Source organism: Lonchura striata, chromosome 20 (assembly GCF_046129695.1).
Source record: "Lonchura striata isolate bLonStr1 chromosome 20, bLonStr1.mat, whole genome shotgun sequence".
Classification (NCBI taxonomy): Eukaryota; Metazoa; Chordata; class Aves; order Passeriformes; family Estrildidae; genus Lonchura; species Lonchura striata.
In genome coordinates this window covers 11,026,942-11,049,778 of record NC_134622.1, presented here as the reverse complement: position 1 = coordinate 11,049,778, position 22,837 = coordinate 11,026,942, and the positions used below count along the sequence as shown (strand labels likewise).

At 43.5% G+C, this 22,837-nt stretch overlaps 1 protein-coding gene across 7 annotated transcripts in view; it reads left to right on the top strand.

The window, feature by feature from the left end:
* Window positions 1-22,837, top strand: part of NF1 (neurofibromin 1) — a 74,048-nt gene that overhangs the window by 7,502 nt on the left and 43,709 nt on the right. For 5 of the 7 annotated variants that reach the window (XM_021533032.2, XM_077787597.1, XM_077787598.1 and 2 more), the window contains exons 2-30: window positions 155-298; window positions 1,788-1,871; window positions 3,472-3,662; window positions 6,367-6,473; window positions 6,733-6,800; window positions 7,034-7,109; window positions 7,623-7,780; window positions 8,272-8,445; window positions 8,615-8,737; window positions 9,033-9,107; window positions 9,479-9,610; window positions 11,692-11,826; window positions 12,364-12,477; window positions 12,795-12,874; window positions 13,433-13,556; window positions 14,177-14,320; window positions 14,710-14,956; window positions 15,260-15,333; window positions 15,440-15,523; window positions 15,641-16,081; window positions 16,471-16,610; window positions 17,045-17,167; window positions 17,448-17,531; window positions 17,880-17,996; window positions 18,908-19,089; window positions 19,167-19,378; window positions 19,963-20,124; window positions 20,784-20,887; window positions 21,484-21,619. In XM_021533032.2, the coding sequence (XP_021388707.1) occupies window positions 155-298; window positions 1,788-1,871; window positions 3,472-3,662; window positions 6,367-6,473; window positions 6,733-6,800; window positions 7,034-7,109; window positions 7,623-7,780; window positions 8,272-8,445; window positions 8,615-8,737; window positions 9,033-9,107; window positions 9,479-9,610; window positions 11,692-11,826; window positions 12,364-12,477; window positions 12,795-12,874; window positions 13,433-13,556; window positions 14,177-14,320; window positions 14,710-14,956; window positions 15,260-15,333; window positions 15,440-15,523; window positions 15,641-16,081; window positions 16,471-16,610; window positions 17,045-17,167; window positions 17,448-17,531; window positions 17,880-17,996; window positions 18,908-19,089; window positions 19,167-19,378; window positions 19,963-20,124; window positions 20,784-20,887; window positions 21,484-21,619 (4,035 nt within the window). The remainder of the gene's footprint in view (window positions 1-154; window positions 299-1,787; window positions 1,872-3,471; window positions 3,663-6,366; window positions 6,474-6,732; window positions 6,801-7,033; window positions 7,110-7,622; window positions 7,781-8,271; window positions 8,446-8,614; window positions 8,738-9,032; window positions 9,108-9,478; window positions 9,611-11,691; window positions 11,827-12,363; window positions 12,478-12,794; window positions 12,875-13,432; window positions 13,557-14,176; window positions 14,321-14,709; window positions 14,957-15,259; window positions 15,334-15,439; window positions 15,524-15,640; window positions 16,082-16,470; window positions 16,611-17,044; window positions 17,168-17,447; window positions 17,532-17,879; window positions 17,997-18,907; window positions 19,090-19,166; window positions 19,379-19,962; window positions 20,125-20,783; window positions 20,888-21,483; window positions 21,620-22,837) is intronic. The other 2 variants (XM_077787601.1, XM_077787600.1) reach the window with 1 other exon arrangement.

The window sequence follows — 22,837 nt, the reverse complement described above, 5'->3', positions numbered from 1 at the left end:
GAAAGATAAATGTAGAGAAGGTGAAAGAATGTGTTCACTGTTGTCTCTTGTAGAAAGTTTCTCAAGGTGGTTTCTGGTGTGTCACAAGTTTTTAACCTGTCTTTAAAGCTGTAAATTTCAATGTGAAAAAGCTTATAACAGTTCTCTCTTATAGCTTCCAATAAAGGCTTGCCAGCAGAATACCCACACCAAAGTCAGTACGGAGCACAACAAGGAATGTCTCATCAACATTTCCAAGTACAAGTTTTCCCTGGTCATCAGTGGTCTCACCAATATCTTAAAAAATGTTAATAACATGGTAAGTTTTCTAATTTTGCATTGTTTGGTGATTTTTTAAAAATAGTTATTTATTTCTATTGTAAAATCTGCAGAGAATTACTTGAAATTTAGTCAAATTGTTGCTTGCCTTTTACACTTACTTATTTTCTGTTCTGAAGTTCACCAGCAGCATCCATCAGAGCCATGTTCCACAGAAAGGCATTGGGACTTTGGGGCAGGGAAGGGATTTAAAACTTGAGCTATTTGAATTTTCCAGGCTGCATGAGTGTTTTACTGTGTGTCTCTGTATATAAAATAGATTATTTTTTAACAGCCAGATGAGTTTCAGTCAGAACCTTTGCCATGACAAAAGTTTAGTTCATTGAGTTTTGGATCCATGTAATTAGGGATCATTTGGAATCTCCCCAAACAGGTAACAGAACTGGCCAGGCTCTGGCAGTACTTTTTTATGGTTTTAGAGACATTCATTGGAGTGAGCCCTTGGCTGTCAGTTGTACAGGGATGTGCATCTGCTGGAACTGCAGAGGACAGATAAAATGAGAAAATAGGTTGCCCTGCTGCTGGGGATTTTAGGCTGCTTAAAGATACCTGTAATCCCTTTGGAGAGAGAATTTGTTTTAATTAAGCTCTACAGGCATGAGGGAACGTGTTGATGTGCAAGGCGGTTGGCTGATAAAGGAGAAAACTGTACAGTTAAAAGAAGTTTCTGTATGTAATACACAGATTTTGAGAGGAAAGACCTAGCTGAAAGTGTCAATTCAAAAGTCAACATTTGCTCTGAGGAGCAAGCGTGAATGTTTGTCCCATGTGATGGTCTGAGCTTCTGTGGGAAGCAGCAGTAATTGGGAAGGGTTTCTGTAGCTGGAACACACCAACCCAAGAGACACTGTCATAAAAGACTTGGTTTCAGCAAGAGTCTCAGCTGAAACCTGGGCTGAGGTGAGCCACCCCTGCGTGGGGTAAAATAAACTTCTCTGGCTGACTCTGACAGGTGCTCTGTGGGCAGTTGAACCAATATGATTTTGGCTGAGTCTTTCCTGCTTTATTTTGCTGTTTTAATATTGCTGGAGGCAGTGGCTGTTGTTGGCACAGGACTGGGTGCTGGCTGGAGCACCCGAGGGAATCCTGCCCGTGTCTGCAGTGGGGCATCCTGTACAGAACTGCAAAAGAGTCAGCACTAATTGGTACCAAAACAGGTTCTGAAAGGTGGAACCCACATTTCTGGGCAGCCAGTGGGCCTGGTGGAGGTGAGGGCTGCTGGGCACCTCCAGTCTTACTTTGCAGGGGCTGCTGGTTCCTTATTGCATTTGGCATTGAGACTGGACAAAGATAATTATTTAGTGATAAGGTTTTAATTCCTATTTTAATCTGACTTTTGCTGGCTTTATGTCTAAACTCCAAGCCAGATCAGTAATGGAGCCATAATTTACTGTGCCACTTTGCTGCTTCCCTTTCATTACATGACAAGTCAAAGATCTGTATCTCAGATGAATCCATTCTACTTCTAGAGAATATTTGGAGAAACTGCTGAAAAGAATTTGTATCTATCTCAGCTGATTATCTTGGATACACTGGAAAAATGTCTGGCAGGGGTGAGTAGGCTTGCATAAGTAATTCTAACTTGGAATCCAATGGGTTGGAGAATACAGGTCAAATGCTTGTGTATCTGCTGTTACTGGTGCTAAAAACTAATCAGATTTAGAGCAAAATAGGATTAATGCCATTTAAAAATACTAAAACTTTTTATAAATGCAAGTAGTTGATGTAATTGATGCATTAACAATTTGGAGGGTGCTTTTTATTGCCTAAAATTAGTGGTCTTTTTTCCTGTTAAAAGTAGCAGAGGATTCAGTACAAGTTTTTCATTTTGTGCTACTTAGTTCTCTGTATACAGTGCTGAGATTTCTTTAAATGTCTTAAAACTTTCATTTGTCAAAGTAATTTTCCACGTGCTTTTATATACAGCAGAAACTTTGCTGCCACTACTCTAGAGATGATTTCTGCAGGTGTTTCCTAGATTACATTAGTTAACCATGTCCAAATCTCCACTGGGAGTGCAGGCCTGAGGTTTCCAGGCAGAGCTGCTGCAAGGCAGTTTGCTGGTCCCTTTGGGAGGAGAGTGGTGCTGCTTGTACAGCCTACTGTGCTGAGCTGGAATTGCAAAGCCAGACTTCACTGAGAGCGAGATTTACAGTGGTTTGTTCTATTAACAAGAATGGGATTTTATTTTTAAGCTGTATTCCATTTCTAGCTTTTACAGCTGAGGAAAACACCTCTTTTTGGCACTTTCTGTCTTTGATACATCGAGTCAAAAGAACAGTTTGAGTCAAAAAAACAGAATTTTAACTTCAGAATTTAGTTATTTTTAAATACTTCTTCTATGCATAATGTTTGAAACAGTGGTTTTCCTGATAGGTCATCATATTTAAATAGCCTAAAATTGTGCTGAATGGTTCTTGCTCTGTCACTTGAAATGAGAGCATTTTGAGGCAGAATATGTTAAATCAGAGTGAGCCAAAGCTCTGTACAAAGCGTGTTGTGTTCTGTGGTATCTTCAGATGGATTTCTTGCTCAATGTTTCATCAAGTTCTCATGGCAACAAGACTCAGGTCAACTAAGTGGGAGTCTCTGAAACTTCCCAATTCCCTATGGAGAACTCATTGGTAGAATTTTAGAAAGCTTTAGTGCTGACCCTTCTGTTAAAACTTGCTCTTAGTAGAGCAAAGTTTCACTTTGAATTCCTCTGTAAATAGTTTCCTTATGTCTCACACCGTGCAAACTGGCAAAAATTAGATTTTTCTTTTGCGGGGAAATTAAACCATTTTTGACTCGTATAGAGCAATTCCCGGCAAGAGCGAGGGAGAAACACCTCCTTTTGGTTCATTTTTAATATAAAACACTCGCTGTCAAAATGTGGCCACCAAGCCCCTAGGCAAAGGGAAGCAAGGTGGCTTTGCCCTCGAGCCCTCAGTGGAAGCCGGGGTAGGCAGTGCTGTCCTGCTCCCTGACACAGCAGCAGGGCACACGTTCCTGGAGCACAGCTGTGCTGCTCCAGCAGCTGCTGTGCTGCTTTGCCCGCGGAGCTCCATCAGCCCGCGGGCGGTTTGCTGCGCCGGGGAAGGAGCCGCGCCGGGCCGGTGGGCAGGACGGGCGCTGCCTCCCGAGCAGGGCTCAGGGAACGTCTGTCTGCAGCAACCGAAGGACACCATGCGCCTGGACGAGACCATGCTGGTGAAGCAGCTGCTGCCCGAGATCTGCCACTTCATCCACACCTACCGCGAGGGCAACCAGCACGCGGCCGAGCTGCGCAGCTCCGCCTCGGGCGTGCTCTTCTCGCTCAGCTGCAACAACTTCAACGCCGTCTTCAGCCGCATCTCCACCAGGTACTGACCGCTGCTGCAGCCCTGGGGAGAGGCAGAATCTGCACTGCTGCAGGCCTGGGGAGGGACAGCATCTGCACTGCTGCAGGCCTGGGGAGGGACAGCATCTGCACTGCTGCAGGCCTGGGGAGGGACAGCATCTGCACTGCTGCAGGCCTGGGGAGGGACAGCATCTGCACTGCTGCCTCAGGCCTGGAGAGGGACAGCATCTGCAGTGCTGCAGGCCTGGGGAGGGACAGCATCTGCACTGCTGCAGGCCTGGGGAGGGACAGCACCTGCACTGCTGCCTGCAGCCCCCTGGGGAGGGACAGCATCTGCAGTGCTGCAGGCCTGGGGAGGGACAGCATCTGCAGTGCTGCAGGCCTGGGGAGGGACAGCATCTGCACTGCTGCAGCCCCCTGGGGAGGGGACAGCATCTGCAGTGCTGCAGGCCTGGGGAGGGACAGCATCTGCACTGCTGCAGCCCCCTGGGGAAGGACAGCATCTGCACTGCTGCAGGCCTCGGGAGGGACGGCACCTGCACTGCTGCAGGCCTGGGGAGGGACGGCATCTGCACTGCTGCCTGCAGCCTCTGTCTGCCGCCAGCTGCAGGCTGTTCAGAGGAGCCAATGCTTTAAATGCTCTTTAATGAGGTAGTTCTCAAGTGGAGAACCTTTCAAGTTCTCAACCTTTCACAGTTTTACTTGGGTTTCAGGTTATAAAATGAACCTGTTTCAACCCCATCCTGGGTTACTGCTGGCTTCATTTATTGCTTTTTTAATCTGCTTCCAAAAGTACCAGTGCAAATAGTGAATGAAGATAATGCAGAGGAAGAAGTTGAATAAGTTCTTGTGGGTGCAAGGTGTCTTGGAAAAAAGAATGCTGAAGCTAATGCTTGTATCCATTTTCTTACAAATTTAGAATGAAAATTGGTGATTGTCCACAGCTCTGCTGGAGCCCCATGGTTGTTTTCTTGCTAGGAAGCTTTTATGTTAAATCTGTCTTATGCCTGACTAACAGCTGGGCTGTTTTTTAGTCGTTGGAAAAGACCTATTTTTCTTCTGTCTGACTTGAGTTTCACAGCACATTTACTGTAAAAATAACTGGATTTTCTGCTTTTCTAAGTAAGAAGGGAGACAGGCCCAAAATTTCCATCTATTTGCTCTTTTTGCTCTGTTCCAGATCCTGTTGCTTCAGCATTTGTCAGTCCACTAGAGTGGTGTGCTAAGCTTTTTATTACTGAAATACTTTGATGATTTTTGAAAGGTGCTTGAAGTAGCTTAGCTTTTGTCATGCAGTGTTACAGTTGACATAATTCTTGATTTATTAGAAGTGGAGCTTGGGCAGCCTTACATGGTCACATGGCAATGAATGAACCAATTTAATTGAAACAAAGATTTATATTTTCCTCATATATTTATATATTTCTTTGGAAAATGTTTATGTTTTAGAAATCAGTCTAAAATGATTGAGTAAATTGAAATTTAAAGTATTTTCAAAGTTGTTACAGAACCTTTAATAACTTCTACTTCAAGAACATAGACTTGGCAGCTAGCATGGGGGATGTGGTTTTACTCTATAGATTGATAGTGTTTTGTTGCTTATAGAAAGGGAAACAATTTCTTTTACTCCTTTCATTGGAAGCATTTTTTGGTTGAAATTTTTTGAGAATCTTTGAATCTAGTGGCTGGATCTGTGTGTATTTGTATGCCTGTGGCATGGTTTGCTCCCCTGCTCCAAAGCCCCCTCAGCATCCCTTTGAGCTGGAGCAGAGTGCTTTTCCCCTAACCTGTTTTCCCTTGCAGATGGCTTGTACAGCAACAGTTAAATGTTTGACCAGTTGTTGCTGGTCTCCACAGGGGTCAGCCTGCTGCCAGTCAGCACTGCTGATCCCTGACCTGGGTTTCCTGTTGAGGCATATTTCTGGGCCTTGCACAGCAGCTGGGGGATTTTTGGCATGAAAAGCATAGCAGTGGGGACCTTCCCATTCCCAGCGAGGGCTGTTAAGTTTCCCTGGCGCTGAAGACATGAAGAACTGCTTTTGTGTGCAGTACTAGAAATCACATTCCTTGTCTGAAACACATCTGTATCCTTGGAAGGAGCCATGGCAGTCCCGAGTTTGTGGGAGCAGATGCTGCAGTGATCAGTGGCTTGGTGTCTGGGAGATGCTGAGTACATTCTCTCAGACAGCAGTGTGAAAAGATGCTGTTGTGTTTAAGCTGGTGTGATTAAACTTCATCCTGTGTGCTTAGGCCAGAGAAATGTGGAGCAAGAATGGTTGTAGCTCACTGCAGTGGTATCCAGTACCATCAGTCCCTGGTGTGCTCCGAGATCTTACCTGGGGCAGGACCTGCTGTGAAGGAGCAGTGGCCTAAAGGTGTCAGGAGCCCATGCTCCAGTGTTTGGTTGAAAAGGTGACAAGGTTACTGCCACAGGAGGGTGGATAACAGGAGGATTTAGGCAAATCTTGGGTACAGTCAATCCAAAGAAGGTACTGACATCTTGTAAGATTCATCACGGGTTTTCTAGCTCCATTTTCACTATGAGGATGGCACAAGAATGTAATATTAAGTCTTAATTGTGCAAGATCTTTTATTTCCAAATCTGGAAATGTTTATCTGAGATAATGGAATGTTCCCCTGCTCTTGAAATGTATAATCTCACAGGTGTGTTCATACCTGTCTGACAGGATCTGATGGAAAAGTTTATTTACTTTGCGTATTTTTAGATTGCAGGAACTGACTGTTTGTTCAGAAGATAATGCTGATGTTCATGATATTGAACTTTTACAGTACATTAGTGTGGACTGTTCAAAACTCAAGCGACTCTTGCAAGGTATGATCTGAGCCTGTGTTTTGAAATATTTCTATTTTAATCTGTTTAGTCAGAGATGACACAGTGCAATTGATACATCTGGGTTTTATTGCTCTGTTTTACTCCAAGCAGTCATGTATTTACTGAAGTATTTAAAAGTAGTTAAGTACTATTAAAACATTGATTTGAAAATTGCTTTGCACTTCAAATATCTTGTATAACCTGTGTTGTTTTTAGAAGAATTTTCTGTTCTAAATGCAGGTATGTTTTATCTTTACAGAGACTGTATTCAAGTTTAAAGCTCTTAAGAAAGTAGCTCAGTTAGCTGTTATCAACAGTCTTGAGAAGGTAAGTGTTCAGCACTTTTATTGCTTATTCACAGACTTTCTTCTAGTTTAGGAATAGTTGCAGTTTAGTAATTTACTATGTAATAAAAATTGCTGCCTCCTTTTGATGCAGATATGTTTTGCAAGAAATTTTAAGTGATTAGAATTAAGAATATAATGCCTCTTTGTTTAAATGTGTAATTTAGTAAAATTGTTGAAGTGCTGGAATGTGAAGGTGTTTCCCATTATCTGCAGGCATTTTGGAACTGGGTGGAAAACTATCCTGATGAATTTACAAAGCTGTACCAAACTCCCCAGACTGACATGGCTGGTAAGGCATAACACGTGACAGTGTTCAAGGCTGGTTTCTCAGACATCCCCAATGCATTCACTTGCATTTTGTGCCCTCTTTGCTCCTCGTGCAGCCTGCAAATAAATAAATTTCTGTCAGCCTTTGTCAGGGCAGGCAAGAGTGTGTTCCTGTCTGTTTTCTTTCCTGACTTTCCTCTTAAAAGAGATTAACTTTGTGCTTCACAACACAAAGAAATAAACCCCAAAAGATGGAGACTCTTTAAATTTATATTTTTCATCTTGATACAGGGTAAAAACTTAGAGAACATCACCTTTACTTGTCTCTAGTGAAAAAGAGAGGAGAATTTATATTTTCAGGTAAACCATGTCTTTAACTGGGTTGAGACCTTTTGATCCCCAGTAGCATGTCAGTAATGTGCAGACCACAACTTTCCTTTTGTGTAGGTGGAACTATCCCTCTCTTCTTTTATATCTGTTCTTTACCTCTTCATAGTTAAAAGTGGTGTTGGACTTGGGCTTATGTTTTATGCAGATTGTGCTGAGAAGTTGTTTGATTTAGTGGATGGCTTTGCTGAAAGCACGAAACGTAAAGCAGCAGTGTGGCCACTGCAGATCATCCTCCTGGTCCTGTGTCCAGAGATAATCCAAGATATAGCAAAGGATGTGGTAGAGGAAACTAAAATGAACAAGGTAAGAGAAATAACGGAATTCTGGCTCTGTTTTCTAGAGTCTGCTTCGTTTTGCTGATTCTGTATTTCAGGGATGTTCAATTTTGTCTTTTCTCCTTAAAGAGCACGTTGCAATTCCATATGTAAATTTATGCACTTTTAAATTCTCACCTTACATATGTTCTTTTACTGTCAGTAATTCATACAGATAGTATGTCCCAAACACTGTTATTTCAAAACTTTTCCATTTCCTTGGAGATTTGGATCTCTGTGCTGTGATTTCCTCTGCCTCCACCCACAGCAAATGGCTGTGCTGAGGTTCTGGGTTCTGCAGGGGGCTGTGAGCCCCGCAGCTACAGCACCTGCAGAACCTGCTTAGGGCTGAGAGTGAGCAACCACCTATTGTGTAAGTCTGATTGCCTCAGGTCTGTCAAATGGAATGTCTTTAATAATGACAGGATTTCTCCACTGCATCCAGTCTGGTTATAACTATCCCTGGTTTGAATTCTGCAGAAGCTGTTCCTGGACAATCTCAGGAAGGCCCTGGCAGGACACAGTGGGAGTAGGCAGCTGACTGAAAGTGCTGCTATTGCTTGTGTTAAACTGTGCAAAGCATCTACGTACATAAATTGGGAAGATAATTCTGTCATTTTCCTGCTAGTGCAGTCCATGGTAGTAGATCTTAAGGTAAGAATGTCTGTTTCCTAATTGCAGTGAAGAAATTTGAAATAATGAAGTTAACTTTGAATTTCTTAATTGAATACCAGTGGTTTTCAGTGGAAAATTTTGTATTAAAAGTAGCCAGGAATAATCATGGTATCTGATTTATATATTTATATTTTTTTGAATTATATAGAATTTGCTGTTTAACCCAAGCAAACCTTTTTCAAGAGGCAATCAGAATGCAGATGTAGACCTGATGATTGACTGCTTGGTTTCCTGCTTCCGCATAAATCCTCACAATAACCAACACTTCAAGGTAGGAGCACTGCTTATGGTAAGTCATTCTCTACACACTATTGACGACCTGTCAGTTATAAAAGCTGTGCTAACAGCAGCTTGAAACTCATAAATTAGTTCAACTGTATAAATATCCCTTAGTAATGAATCCCTGCATGTTTTGATAAATCTTTTCACAGCTGATTAGGCTTCTCTTGTTCAGATTTGACAGCTTTGTCAATTTAATAAAAAGGCTCCAGAATGTTTTTTAGGATGATAAGAAAGATGGCAAAGACAAAGATATTCCTAAGTGGCTTTTATGTATTTTATTGTAGATCTGCTTGGCACAGAATTCCCCATCAACATTTCATTATGTGCTGGTAAATTCACTCCACCGAATCATCACAAACGTAAGTTCTGGCAGTATTTCATCAGCTTGGTGTCTGGGGCTTCTGTTCAGATCAATATCTACTTAGTAAATACCATTTGGATAGCAAACCAAATCCTGTGAGCGCAGAACGTCTCGGGGTTGGTGCCTGTTCAGGAGGCAGAGTGATATAGTGAGCAGCTAGGTTGGAATCGCTTCAGTTGCAGCCTATTTAAAGGTTACTAGTTTGATCGTTACAATCGTTGCTTCAGTTACAAGGCTATTGAAAGGTTACACACGGAATGATGATGATACTGGTAACGGTGTGCAGAGCACTGGGGTGAGGGCTGGTCACGCTCAGCCTCGGTGGCCCCAGAGCCCTGGCTCGGGGTCAGCGCTGCCCTTGCCTTGCAGTCGGCGCTGGACTGGTGGCCACGGATCGACGCCGTGTACTGCCATGCCGTGGAGCTGCGCAGCATGTTCAGCGACACGCTGCACCGCGCCATGCAGGGCTGCGGGGCGCACGCCGCCATCCGCATGACCCCGGTAAGCCCGGGGCACCTCCCGCCGTCCCCGTGCCCGCCCTGCCCTCCTCTTCATCACCTTTGCGCCGGACGCCAGAGCGGGGAGAACGTGGTGATGCGCAGAGCAGCAGGGAGCCACACCTGCTCTGCAGCCCTGCAGCGTTGGGGGATTGGCTGTTCCTAGTTCAGTGTGTCTCCGTTTTCCTGCTGCTTTTAAACTGGCAACGTACAAGTATTTGTCCTCTAACTGTCCTCTGTGGCTAACTGTCCATTTTAAGCTTTCTGGCTCTGTGAATAGCCAGCTAACATGTCCCTCCTTGCTTAATGTGAAAAACCAAAGCATTCTGTATGTGAAGATAATCACTGAAAACTGTGATACTTTTACCATGATTGGCATGTTCATTTGTCTTGCTTTATGTTAAGCAAGTTGACCGTTTGGTCTTGGTGACAGCAACAAAGTAAAAGATTTTTCAATCATTATGAAATAAAGTCAATATTCTTGGCTGTCTTAGAGAAAGTCTTGAGTAAATTCAAATTTGTAGTTCATCCAGATTCTTCCAGTAAGTCCACACACAGCTGTGTTGCTTCATTCTCCTCTGAAGATTCCTTGAGGACTTCTGCTGTGGCAAGTGGTCTTGGTAGGTGGGTTTAGAGAGCCTAAAATGAGACATAAAAGTATTCCTGTTGGGCTTCTCAAAGGAGAGCAAATGAGCACAATGCTTTTGGTTGAAAGCTACTCCATGTTTAACTTGCTTTTCACCTGTGTGTATTCATCTGTTGGAGAATAGTTGCCCTGACAATACCCCTGCTCTGACTGGTGGTGCTTTGTCTTCTGCTTCTAACTTTCCCTGTGCCTGGCTGCTGTTGCCCACGTGCTCAGACGCCCGCCAGCCCCTGCTTTGCATGGCCCTGGGCCTCTGCTGCTGTAAGTATGACCCGTAACTACCGCAGAAAAGCCCTTCCTTGTGCTGACTTTTCTGTGCATAGTTACCCGCAGAGCCCGCCAGCCCCCGGCAGCGCCAGTGGAGCTCCTTCCCCAGGAAGGCCCTGCTGGTTCTGTGCCCTGCACGATGCTCTTCCCCCGTGCCCCCGCTCTGCTTTAGAGCTGGTTCCTGATTTCCAGCCTGAGCTCCCTGGTGCTGAACTCCCCCCTGTCTGTCCTCGTCCGGTGCTGTCTGTCAGTGTCCCTCCCTGTTGGTCCCTCGGTGCATTGCATGGAGCTTGGCCTGGCTTTCTCACTGACACTTTGTTTTGGATTGTGTGGAGGCAATAAATGACTTCACAGAAACACATCTCCTTTCCCCACGTGCCTCTCCTAGAAATCCCTGAGCTGTGGCAAAGTAAGGCTTAGCACAGACTTAGCTGCCTCTACCACTGTGCTATCAATTTCTTGATCAGATGCTTTATGCAGGAGGTTTTATTCCATATATTTGCACAATAACTACTTATGAAGACCTAATTTCTTGTAGAATTTAATCATACAATGTCATAGTTCATCAGTCACCTTGAAGGTGATTTCAACCTAGACTTTCTCCTTTTGTTCAAAACTTACAAGTAGTTCACTGGTTTTTCAGCTGGAGGCAGATTATTTTTATATTAAAGCAATGCCCTGTGTGCCTTGCAGAACTGAAAGGTTAATTTTCCAGAGGTTGTTGAGGTGAACATGCAAACATCTGGCCTGGGGCTGTAGCAGAAAAAAAAGACATTACTTTGCCTTTGGAAAAAGTTCTCTCTCATGTACTCAGAACAAGTTGAAAACATTTATTTTTATTTCTGTCTCAGACTAGAGAAATAACCAGCAATTCTTTTTGGTCCTTCTTCCACTTTGCTTTTGCCACAGTTTGTAGCTTCTGCAAAAAATTTCCTTATGTCCATATGCAGCTTATTGAAACAATTGTTAAGGGAACTTTAAAGGTATAATAGCGATTGCCTGTGAGGGAGGGGATTTTGAACTAGAAGGCTGTGACTATACTTGAGTTTTGTATAGTCTTAAACTTTCTCTTGAATAAAAGATAAAAACAATACATTTCATAACATGTTTAATTATAACAGTTATGTTGGCTACCTTCCTGACAAAGACTGTGATTTTTTTCCTTCTATCAGAGCCTTACATTTAAGGAGAAAATGACAAGCCTTAAATTTAAAGAAAAACCTACAGATTTGGAAACCAGAAGCTACAAGTTCTTGCTGTTGTCCTTGGTGAAACTGATCCATGCAGATCCAAAGCTTTTGCTGTGTGTAAGTAAATCCTACTGTCATACTGTTCAGTCATAGTGGAATTTATTTTTGAAGCTACTAAATTAATAAAAATTAATGGTCACCTAGTCATCTAGGACACTTCCTACTCATCTTTTTCACTGGTTATGGTGCTCCTGTGGTTTTAAAGGAAAAAGAAACTGTAAGAGACTTTATAGAATCAGCAACACAATGAGAGGGAGTATGAAGTTCTGTGACTCTGAAGAGGAAGGTGGGGGAAGGAGAGGGGAATAGAAGAAAATTAAAACGAGGGGGGTTGGAAATTAGTCATCATTTCAATGAGTACTGTCTTAGATCTTCCATTTTCTCAGGCCTGTGATGGTTTAATATAAAAATACTCCAGTTCTGTCAGAGACATGATATGCAAGGCGTGTTATGGATTAAAAATAAAAGAACAGATTCTCTGAAAGATCCCCAAATCCCCCTAGTTCAGCAGCAGGAGTGCTGCAGGAGCTGTCAGTGGTGTGGTCAAGCAGGGGAAGGTTTTGCAGCTGAGCCTGTGCTGTGTGTTTCCTGCAGAACCCCAGGAAGCAGGGCCCCGACTCGCAGGGCAGCACGGCCGAGCTGATCACGGGGCTGGTGCAGCTGGTGCCGCAGTCCAGCATGCCCGACATCGCCCAGGAGGCCATGGAGGTGAGGGGCACCCGGGGCTGCTGCCACAGCCTCTCCTTCAACAGCAGTCTGTCTGGCTGTGTGTGTGTGCAGCATGGCTTTGGACAGAAATACCAGGGAAAGCCTCTGGGGCTGCAGTATGTGCATGAAGTAAAGACTAAAAACAAATGCTGTTGACGCTGACTAGCAATGAACTCTTACTCTTCTATGGAAGATGCTTTTTATATCTTTTGTTGTCCTTAAAGCAGTTAATGAATATGTGACTGCACCTGTTTCTCTGCCTATGCTCAGGTACTCTGTAAGGTTCTGTCTTTAAGTGAAACTCTCTTTGGCTTTAGGCCTTGCTTGTTCTGCACCAGTTGGACAGCATTGACTTGTGGAATCCTGATGCTCCTATAGAAACATTCTGGGAGATCAGGTATGTAAATTAACATATAAATGAGAGAAATAGCTGTTTTGGTTTGTCTTCTCTTTTGAAATAGCTGTGAGTATTTTGGGAAAGCTTTGCAGCAACAGGGAGTTCATGGTCTCTTCGGGCGGGGGAAAAACCCGTCACCCTTGACACTAATTTGGACCCTTTGGCAGTTTTAACAGAGAGTGTGAGGCCTGACGGGATATGAAGAAGGAACATCCCTAGATGTGTTCCTTCCAGAGCAGAGTTGACACGTTGTCAGAGCAGTGTAGGTAACTCGTGCTGCCCTGTCTGTGCTGTCTCTGTCTCGGGCAGAGCTGGAGCTCCAGGCCGGGCTGCCCGCGGGGCTTCAGCTGCTCCAGGCCGCGGGCGCTGGGAAGGGTCCCAGGGGAGCTTGGCCTGTCCATGCACACTCTCACCTCTCTTGTACTGCTCGAAGCCCAGGGTAGTGTTTGCACAGGGTGTTCATGCTGAGTGCCTATTTCTATGTGAAATGTAGTGTAATACCTTCAGAAGTGTTGGCGTTCCGTCAGAAGGCTGATGCTGAATTTCATTTTGCTGCAGTTCACAGATGCTTTTTTATATCTGCAAGAAGCTTACAAGTCATCAGATGCTCAGCAGTACAGAAATCCTCAAGTGGCTGCGAGAGATTCTCATCTGTAGGAATAAATTTCTGCTAAAAAACAAAGTAAGTGAACATTGCCATCTCCCTGTTAGGATCATTAACATGTTCTCTATTGTGTCACTTCCTTCATTTATCAGGTTATTTTTGATTGGAAGAGATTTAATAGCTTACTCCTACACGTTCTGTTCTCTGATTTCTTCTCTGCTTTGTGAGGCACCTTGGTTAGAATTGGTAACCAAAGTTAGGTTTGGGATTTTTTTTTTCCCTTTAGCTGCACAGGTTGCTGTACTTTCCTGGAAAAGGAATGTTTCACAGAAACCTGTGCCTTGTGCCTCTTTGCCTAATACAGGGAAATAGTCCCCAAGATGAGAGAAAGGGAAGGTGGTTAATGGTGAAATTCACATGCTTATGGACGAAGAAAGTTTCCTTTTGGATCTCAGGTTCTTCTAAGTCACAGAATTCTGACTTTCTTCTTCCTGATATTCTTAAAGTATCAAATGGTGTATTTATTATGGGGAAATATCAGTCTAGGATACCATTAACATGAGGATCTTGATAACAGCCTGAGAGCAGCAGTGGAAAAAGTACTGTGTGAATGTCCAAGAGCTTTTTACCTTCCTCAGATCTATGCCTTTTACACTTTTAAAGTATCAGTTGCTATATTCTTTTCCTCCCCTCTGTAGCAATCAGATAGGAGTTCCTGCCACTTCCTTTTCCTTTATGATGTCTCTGGAAGTGGAACTAGTCAAATTTCTCTTGACCATGAGGATATGATGCGATGTACACCAGGGGCTACCCTGAGGAAAGCGAAAGGGAATTCTTCCATAGTAAGTAATACATGTTGATAGTTAATTTTAACACTTGGTAAAAACCCTGTGGGCAAGTAGAAATTAAATTACTTTTAGAGTAATTTTTGAAAATAAAATAAATTCTTTCTGAGGAGGAAAAGACATGTATTCTAAATAATGTATGTATTTAATGTGCTGGTTGACAATGATGTTTCAGACTTTTACAAAGTTAAATTTTTTCAGTTAAAATGTTGGCGATTTTTTGATTAGGATTGCAAACAGCATCATGACAGCATATATGAGGTCTGATCCTTTTTAGGATGGCTTATTCCTACAAGAATAAACTAAGTTTCAAGCACAGTTTGGCCAGGGCTGAATTTTCACAAGCGATGTTGATGTTGCCCAACTGGGAATTGTATGTTTCCCAGGAGAGCACTGCAGGGTGCAGTGGAACCCCGATCTGCCGCCAAGCCCAGACCAAGCTGGAAGTGGCCTTATACATGTTCCTGTGGAGCCCAGATATCGAGGCAGTCCTGGTGGCCATGTCCTGCTTCCGTCACCTCTGTGAGGAGGCTGAAATCAGATGTGGAGTAGATGAGGTCTCTGTGCATAATTTTTTACCAAACTACAACACTTTCATGGAGTTTGCATCTGTGAGCAACATGATGTCAACAGGTAAAAGTCATGAATCAAAGTAACTTTGTACCTGGACAAAAGACTGTGGTTTGAGTTCTTTAAATGAGCTGACGTTCTTGATTTCATGCTGCTCTGGCTTTGCTTGGAATGTCTTAGTTATTAGAATTGCTAGAAATTGTAAGGAATTTGAGTGACTGAGCTCAGGAGGATTTTACAATTGTGTAACAAGAAGCTATCTTTCTAAAGACTTGTTCTCTTAATTCAATAATTACTTTCAAAGATCACAAATTTTATGTAGGTGGATTTTCAAAACCTTGGCTAAATGTTCTGTGCCCTTTGCAGGGAGAGCAGCTCTTCAGAAGAGAGTGATGGCGTTATTGAGGCGCATTGAGCACCCCACTGCAGGCAACACAGAGGTGAGCTGACTTCTCACTTCATATGCTCTGTGTGCATATTAAAAAAAGAAATTGTTGCTGCACATAGTTTTGAAGCTAAATCTTGATATATTTTATCTTCTTTCAGGCCTGGGAAGATACACATGCAAAATGGGAACAAGCTACAAAACTAATCCTTAACTATCCAAAGACCAAAATGGAAGATGGGCAGGTGACTATGAATTTTTTCATTGGTTCAGCATTTAGAAATTCAAACCAAGTCTTTAAGCTTATTTATTTTAAGGCGTTTGAGTTTTCACATAGCGAAAGACCAGGTGTTGTCTCCCAGGTGACCGAGAGCCTGCACAAGACGATCGTGAAGCGGCGGATGTCGCACGTCAGCGGCGGCGGCTCCATCGACCTGTCGGACACGGAGTCGCTGCAGGAGTGGATCAACATGACGGGATTCCTGTGCGCCCTGGGCGGGGTGTGCCTGCAGCACCGCAGCAGCGCGGGGCTGGCCACCTACAGCCCGCCCATGGGCCCCCTCAACGAGCGCAAGGGCTCCATGATCTCCATGGTCTCCACCGAGGGCGGCGTGGAGACCCCGGTCAGCAAATTCATCGACCGCCTGCTCACCCTGATGGTCTGCAACCACGAGAAGGTGGGGCTGCAGATACGCACCAACATCAAAGACCTGGTGGGGCTGGAGCTCAGTCCAGCGCTTTATCCCATGCTCTTCAACAAACTGAAGAATACCATCAGCAAGTTCTTTGATTCTCAAGGACAGGTGAGTCACAGTTGTGTGATACTATTCACATTTGTGTCAGTCCTGCTTTTCCCCTGGGTGACTGAAATGGATCCCTGTTTGTGTTCTGTGCACACCCCCTGTGAGCAGAGTGATTGTCACAGCACATGTTAATGATTATTGTGGTTGTGATTCTGGGCTGTTATTTAACATTCCTTGAGTAGTGAACTCTTGAGTGCAGAGTCTGTGAGAATGTGGAATCCTTATGGCTGGCAGTGTTCACATATTGAATTGTGACATGTATTGGAATTCTTGGTGGTAGCTAGAAAAATGCTTGTCCATGAGATTTTTGAAATGTTGCCATATATTTGGCAAATACCCTTTCTCTGGTTTTACATGTAAAAAATTAACCAGAAATTTTCATCCTGTAGGTCTTGTTAACTGACACCAACACACAATTTGTAGAGCAAACCATTGCTATAATGAAGAATTTGCTTGACAATCACACAGAAGGGAGCTCAGAACACCTCGGGCAAGCGAGCATTGAGACAATGATGCTGAATCTGGTTAGGTAAGGAGCACTCTTGACCTTCCTATACACAGGCATTATGTTTAAGAAGTGACTTGGAGTCTTCTAGTTTATATCTTCTCTGCTTGTGTTCGTGGAGAAGCAGCAGCTGACTTTCTGATCCTCCTTATGGTACTGACAACTTCAGTAATTGTGGAAATTGTGTAGCATAAAGTGCATTGCTGAATGGTGACTGTTGTTTTTGAAAGAGCTGACCATTCCATAGCTTTGCCCTATTCCCATAGGCGATCCTGGTTATTTTTCTGTACATTGATGTTAGTGGTTAAAAACCAGCTGAAGGGGAGATTTCTGTTCACTATTACACTGATAGAAAATTTTGGCCAGAAGAAATTTGGTTCTGATGCAAGGGCTTTCTTGGGGCAGAGGAAGTGAAGTAGCATGAAGTATTTAATTAATCTTTTTGCTTTTTATTTCAGGTATGTGCGTGTGCTTGGAAATCTAGTACATGCCATTCAAATAAAAACAAAGCTCTGTCAGTTAGTAGAAGTAATGATGGAAAGGAGAGATGACCTTTCATTTTGTCAAGAAATGAAATTTAGGTAAGAATGGCATTACCTAACTTACAGGGTAGAGTACTGTGGGCATGTGTGGTTTTCTTTGGTTAGGTGGTTAAAAAAGAAACCAAAGCCCTGTCACACCAATATTCCTGGTACAGGGAGAGTTCCTTTGTCTTTCTCTTCAGAATAATTATGAGCCTGGTGCTGCATTTAAGTATTATTTAGTTTGTGGTGATACTGGACACTTGAAACAATTTAATGTGTGATACACACAGGTGGAAAAAAACCAACAAAGCTAAAACAATCTATTTATGTGTAACAGGAACAAAATGGTGGAATATTTGACAGACTGGGTAATGGGAACTTCTAATCAAGCAACAGATGAGGATGTGAAATGCTTGACAAGGTAAGAGGCACTCTTCACCTGTAACAGCATTCCAGGTGTCATTTGATATCCATGGATGAGCTGGCATGTTGGGCTTGCTATAACAGTAATAATGTTAAGGAAAAGACAAAAATTGAAATGGAAGCTTTGGTGAGCAACAGGAGAATTATATTTAATGTTTAGTCTTAAATTACTTGGCTGCTTTTAATGCTTTCTCTAATTTAGAACCTGTAACACAAAATATAAGAGCTGTTTTCATGATGGACAGAACCTTAGTATAATACTTTTTATTATTAAAAATGTTATTTTTCATCTGCAGGTAGAGCTATAAGCAAAAGTGACTTATATTTGTTAAACTTTATTTTTCAGAGATTTGGACCAGGCGAGTATGGAAGCAGTGGTCTCTCTTCTTGCTGGGCTTCCACTCCAGCCTGAAGAAGGAGATGGTGTTGAGTTGATGGAAGCAAAATCTCAATTATTTCTCAAGTAAATAGTGACTTTTAACTGTTTCTCTATACAATCACTCTGAGTAGAAGCCCTATATGACCTTTATTACAAACTCTGCTTTTCTTCCATCAGAAATAATTTTATTATCCCAACAGGAATTACCTCTTTTCTGGCCCATTTGAAAATCTCTACTTTGTAGGTTTATGAAAACATTTCCATTTAAAAAATAATTAGAAAATTTGGCTTTTTTTCTGTTTAATGCCGATGTGTTTTTCAGTCACGGCAGGAATTATCTCAATTTGATACTGTATTTTATTTATTTTTATCCATGAAACTTAAACTCTCTTTAAAGACATCTGTTAGTAGAGGCACACCAGTGTTAGGGGGAATGGGCACACAGGTTTGGGACAAAGGGAGGTTGTTGGAGCGCAGCTAAGGTTTGGGCTGTGCTGCAAGGAGGCTCCTTGGGGTGAGGGTGAGGTTTTGGGGAGGTTTGTTGTGTGATTGCTTCTGGGGGTGAGGTTTTGGGGAGGTTTGTTGTGTGATTGCTGCTGGGGGTGAGGTTTTGGGAGGTTTGTTGTGCGTTGGCCCCCATGGGTGAGGTTTCGGGAGGTTTGTAGAGCGTTGGCCCCCATGGGTGAGGTTTTGGGAGGTTTGTTGTGTGTTGGCTCCCATGGGTGAGGTTTCAGGAGGTTTGTTGTGCGTTGGCCCCCATGGGTGAGGTTTCAGGAGGTTTGTAGAGCGTTGGCCCCCATGGGTGAGGTTTTGGGAGGTTTGTTGTGTGTTGGCTCCCATGGGTGAGGTTTCGGGAGGTTTGTTGAGCATTGGCCCCCATGGGTGAGGTTTTGGGGAGGTTTATTGTGTGATTGCTCCCATGGGTGAGGTTTCGGGAGGTTTGTTGAGCTTGGCTGCCTGGCAGGGCGCGTGTGACCGTGAGGGCCTGTCCCCAGGTACTTCACGCTGTTCATGAACCTGCTGAACGACTGCAGCGAGGCGGAGGAGGACGGCGCGGCGGCGGGCGGGCGCAAGCGCGGCATGTCGCGCAGGCTGGCGTCGCTGCGGCACTGCACCGTGCTGGCCATGTCCAACCTGCTCAACGCCAACGTGGACAGCGGCCTCATGCACTCCATAGGTAACGCCCTGCCTGCCCGGCACAGCGCCTGCCCCTGCTTTTACATCCTCCTTATGCTGCTGCCTTCTCTCCTTCAGGCTTGGGCTATCATAAAGACCTCCAGACCAGAGCCACCTTTATGGAAGTCCTCACCAAAATCTTGCAGCAGGGGACAGAATTTGATACCTTGGCAGAAACGGTGCTGGCAGATCGGTTTGAGAGATTGGTGGAGTTGGTTACAATGATGGGTGATCAGGGAGAGCTTCCTATTGCTATGGCTTTAGCCAATGTGGTGCCTTGTTCTCAGTGGGTAAGTTGATTTTATTTCCTACATTTGGTTAAGATAATGAGACTTGAAATAAAAAGTGCAACGGCAGCCTGGTACAGAGAGAATGGAACTGCCACTGAACTAGCCTTTCTTTGTATGTTCATAAAAATGTCCTGAATCTAAGTTCAGATCTTGGTGATAAACTACATTTTAGTTAATATCTAGGAACGATTTTATATGCAGTTATTATAATAAATGCATCTGGGCTGGTTATTTATTACAGGTGGTGTGTGCTGTGTTGCACACACACACGGAATTGTGTTTGCTCTTCTAAATTTTATCAAGATAAGTTGGGCTTTGTTATACAGTGGAGTAGCTGCTTGTCTATCTGGATAACCATTATGAGCTTGTAAGACTAGATAGCCTGAGGCAGATTTTTAGACATGCAGTAGCATAGGAAGCGTTTGCAGAGAGATTGTTTTTGTGTAATTTGGTATTTACCTGTCAGAGCTCATAGCAGACATAAAACTTTATTGCAAAGTGCTTGGTGATTTTGTCATAGTACTGGATTTCATGCTTGCCTTGGCTCCCTTCGAGTCAGATTAACTCTTGTTCCACCCTTTAAGGATGAGCTGGCTCGTGTCCTGGTCACACTCTTTGATTCCCGGCACCTGCTCTACCAGCTCCTCTGGAATATGTTCTCAAAGGAGGTCGAGTTGGCAGACTCCATGCAGACACTCTTCCGAGGAAACAGTTTAGCCAGTAAAATAATGACTTTCTGTTTTAAGGTACATCATCTCTTTTTTTTTTCTCTGCTACAGATCTCTTGAATAGCAGGAAAAGTTTTTTAATATGAAAATACAAAGCTGCCAGTCTGTGGCATTAAGCACTTCAGTAATGGGATTAGATAAAAGCCATACTGAGTTGCCTTTGGGTCTTAGTTTGAGTTAGTCTCAGCTCTCACATCTGTTAAATTTACAAAGGTTTCTTTTTGTGTTTTAACATTTCATGAAGTGAATCTTGTAGAATGCTTATGTTCAGGCCCTTAAAAAGTAGGTCTGTCCCTGGCACTAAACTTTTGCTTTTTTTACTAGTTCAGTTATATGAGTGATTCTGGGTCAGTGCCAGCTGGGGGACTGTTCCTGGTAAATTCTGAGGTCTTGTTTGTGCTCCCATTTCAGTTCAAAAAGTTGTGTACAGAGGTGAAGTGTGGAGTCAGTCCCCTAAGAAAGAATGTCTGCTGGTTATCTGGGTTGTTATTTTTCTCTAATTGGGAATTAATTAAAATACTTGGTTGTGTTCCAGAGGTGAGATTACAATATACAAACCCAAGTTTTACAGGAATTTGGCTTATGCCAAAACAGATCAAGTGTTTTCAGGCCGTTGAAAGCTTCCAGAGTTTTGCAGCATTCCTGTGTCAATCTGGCCTTGTTTCCTCTGCACACAGGTCTATGGTGCTACATATTTGCAGAAGCTGCTGGAACCCTTGCTGCGGACTGTGATCACATCCCCTGAGTGGCAGCACGTCAGCTTTGAGGTGGATCCAACAAGGTTTGAGATTCAGGGCGAGCAGCAGATGTATTTATCTGTAAACGTGATTCCCGCTCATTGTCTGTAATAGGATTCCTTTTTCCTTGTGGCAGATATTTTTCTCACGCTTCCATACTGTTGTACCTCTCACTTTTCCAGGCACATTAATTGTCTCTGCAGCCCTCTTGCTCTGTTGCTTTAAATTATTTCTGACTCTTAGAAAAGTTAAAAGTATTCATCCCTTAAGTAGCTTATGCAAAGATAGACCTTCTAATTAATACTTTAACCATCAACTGTGTCTACCTCAAAATTCCTTGCAGATAAAAAATCCTGAACTGATAATGCAGTTATCAGTTGGAATTGTTATGCATGTGTTTGTATGAAGTGGTCTGAGAGAATCTCACCTACAGCTGTCTGTCCATTACTGAATTTTACATGACCTTTTATTTGTACCTTACATAGTTTCCTTACGTAGTTTAAAACAGTGATGGAAACTTTTGTGTAAAAGATCACAAGTATTTCCATAAGAAAAAGGGGAAATGAGGTTCTTGCCAAGGATGCAAGTACAGTTTGTATTGTGTTTGATTGCTGGTCATACATGTGTGGGTCTGTTTCAGGCTGGAGCCCACAGAAAGCCTTGAAGAGAACCAGCGGAGTCTCTTGCAAATGACAGACAAGTTTTTTCAGGCAATCATTAATTCCTCCTCGGAGTTCCCACCCCAGCTGCGCAGTGTGTGCCATTGTTTATACCAGGTATGCCTGCAGTGGTTGCCTGCCCCTAAGCTTTGGGGTTGGTTTGTGCAATTCCAGCAGTTTGGAGTTTGGTGCTAGACACAGGGGACATCTCTAAAGGCTTTTCTCAGACATTTGATGAGTAGTGCTACTTTGATAAGTAACACCAGTCTGAACGCTGGGGCTAAGTGGTGTTTTAAGGGTTGTGTTGGCAATCAGGAGGTGACTGAAGGTACTTGGGTTCCCTGACCTCCATCCCCAGCTCCTCTGCTCTGTCCCGTGGCTGCTGAGCCCAGTGTCCTGCTGGATCCCCTTGTGTGTTTCTGATGGATTCAGCTCTGCTAAAAATCCGAGTAGGAGTTCCCTCGGAGCTCACTGGGAATGCAGTTTCCAGTCCAGTTGGAGGCTGTCACAGAAATACTGTGCCTGGTGGAATATTGGAGCTGTGGTCTCAGTGAGGTGCTCTGCAAGAGCTACTCTGCCCTTTCAGCCATAGTCTGTATTCAGGTCTAAAGCAAAGCCAAGCAGATGGATTTTCTGACCTGTGTGAACTAGTGATGAGTAAAAATCCTGTCACATTTGCACAGGGGATGCTGGGGTCACTGGGGCAACTGCTGCAATGCCCAGAGCTGGGGAATGAGAACAGGGAATGTGTGTTGGCACTGTTGTGGTCTGGGGTTGTTCTGTGAGCCCTTGCGTTGAAGCAGATACCGAGCCTTGTCCCTGACTGACAGCTCTGTAAGAGCCTCTGAAGGCTTTTGGTTTCTCTTCCTGACAGTGGCTGTGTTTGGGTTGGTGGCAGAGTGACTTTGGGGTTTTTTGATGTGTTTGGGTTTTGTAAGCAGGAAATGAAGTGGGCACATTGGTCTCCTTCATGGCCACAGTGTCACATACATCAACTAGAAAAATATTTGAGTGTTACCGAAAATATCACACACAGCTTTGGTTGTTCCTTCTGTTATTGGATGTTGCATTCTCCCACACCTCATCCCAGAACTGGGTTTATATGCTGTTTCCAGGATGTGTCAGATTATTGCCATTTCAGTGGTCCATTGGTAACAATTATTTATGTGCAAACCATTGGTGATTCCTTTGTGAAATGGAATTTTTAAAATATGCTCACCAGCAGACATTCCCAGAGATTATTCTATGGAAGCCTTTCCAAGTGTGTTGGCTTTATTCTTGCCTTTACTGTGTGTGGTATTAAGGGTAATTTGTTCCCGGAAGAGATGATTTACT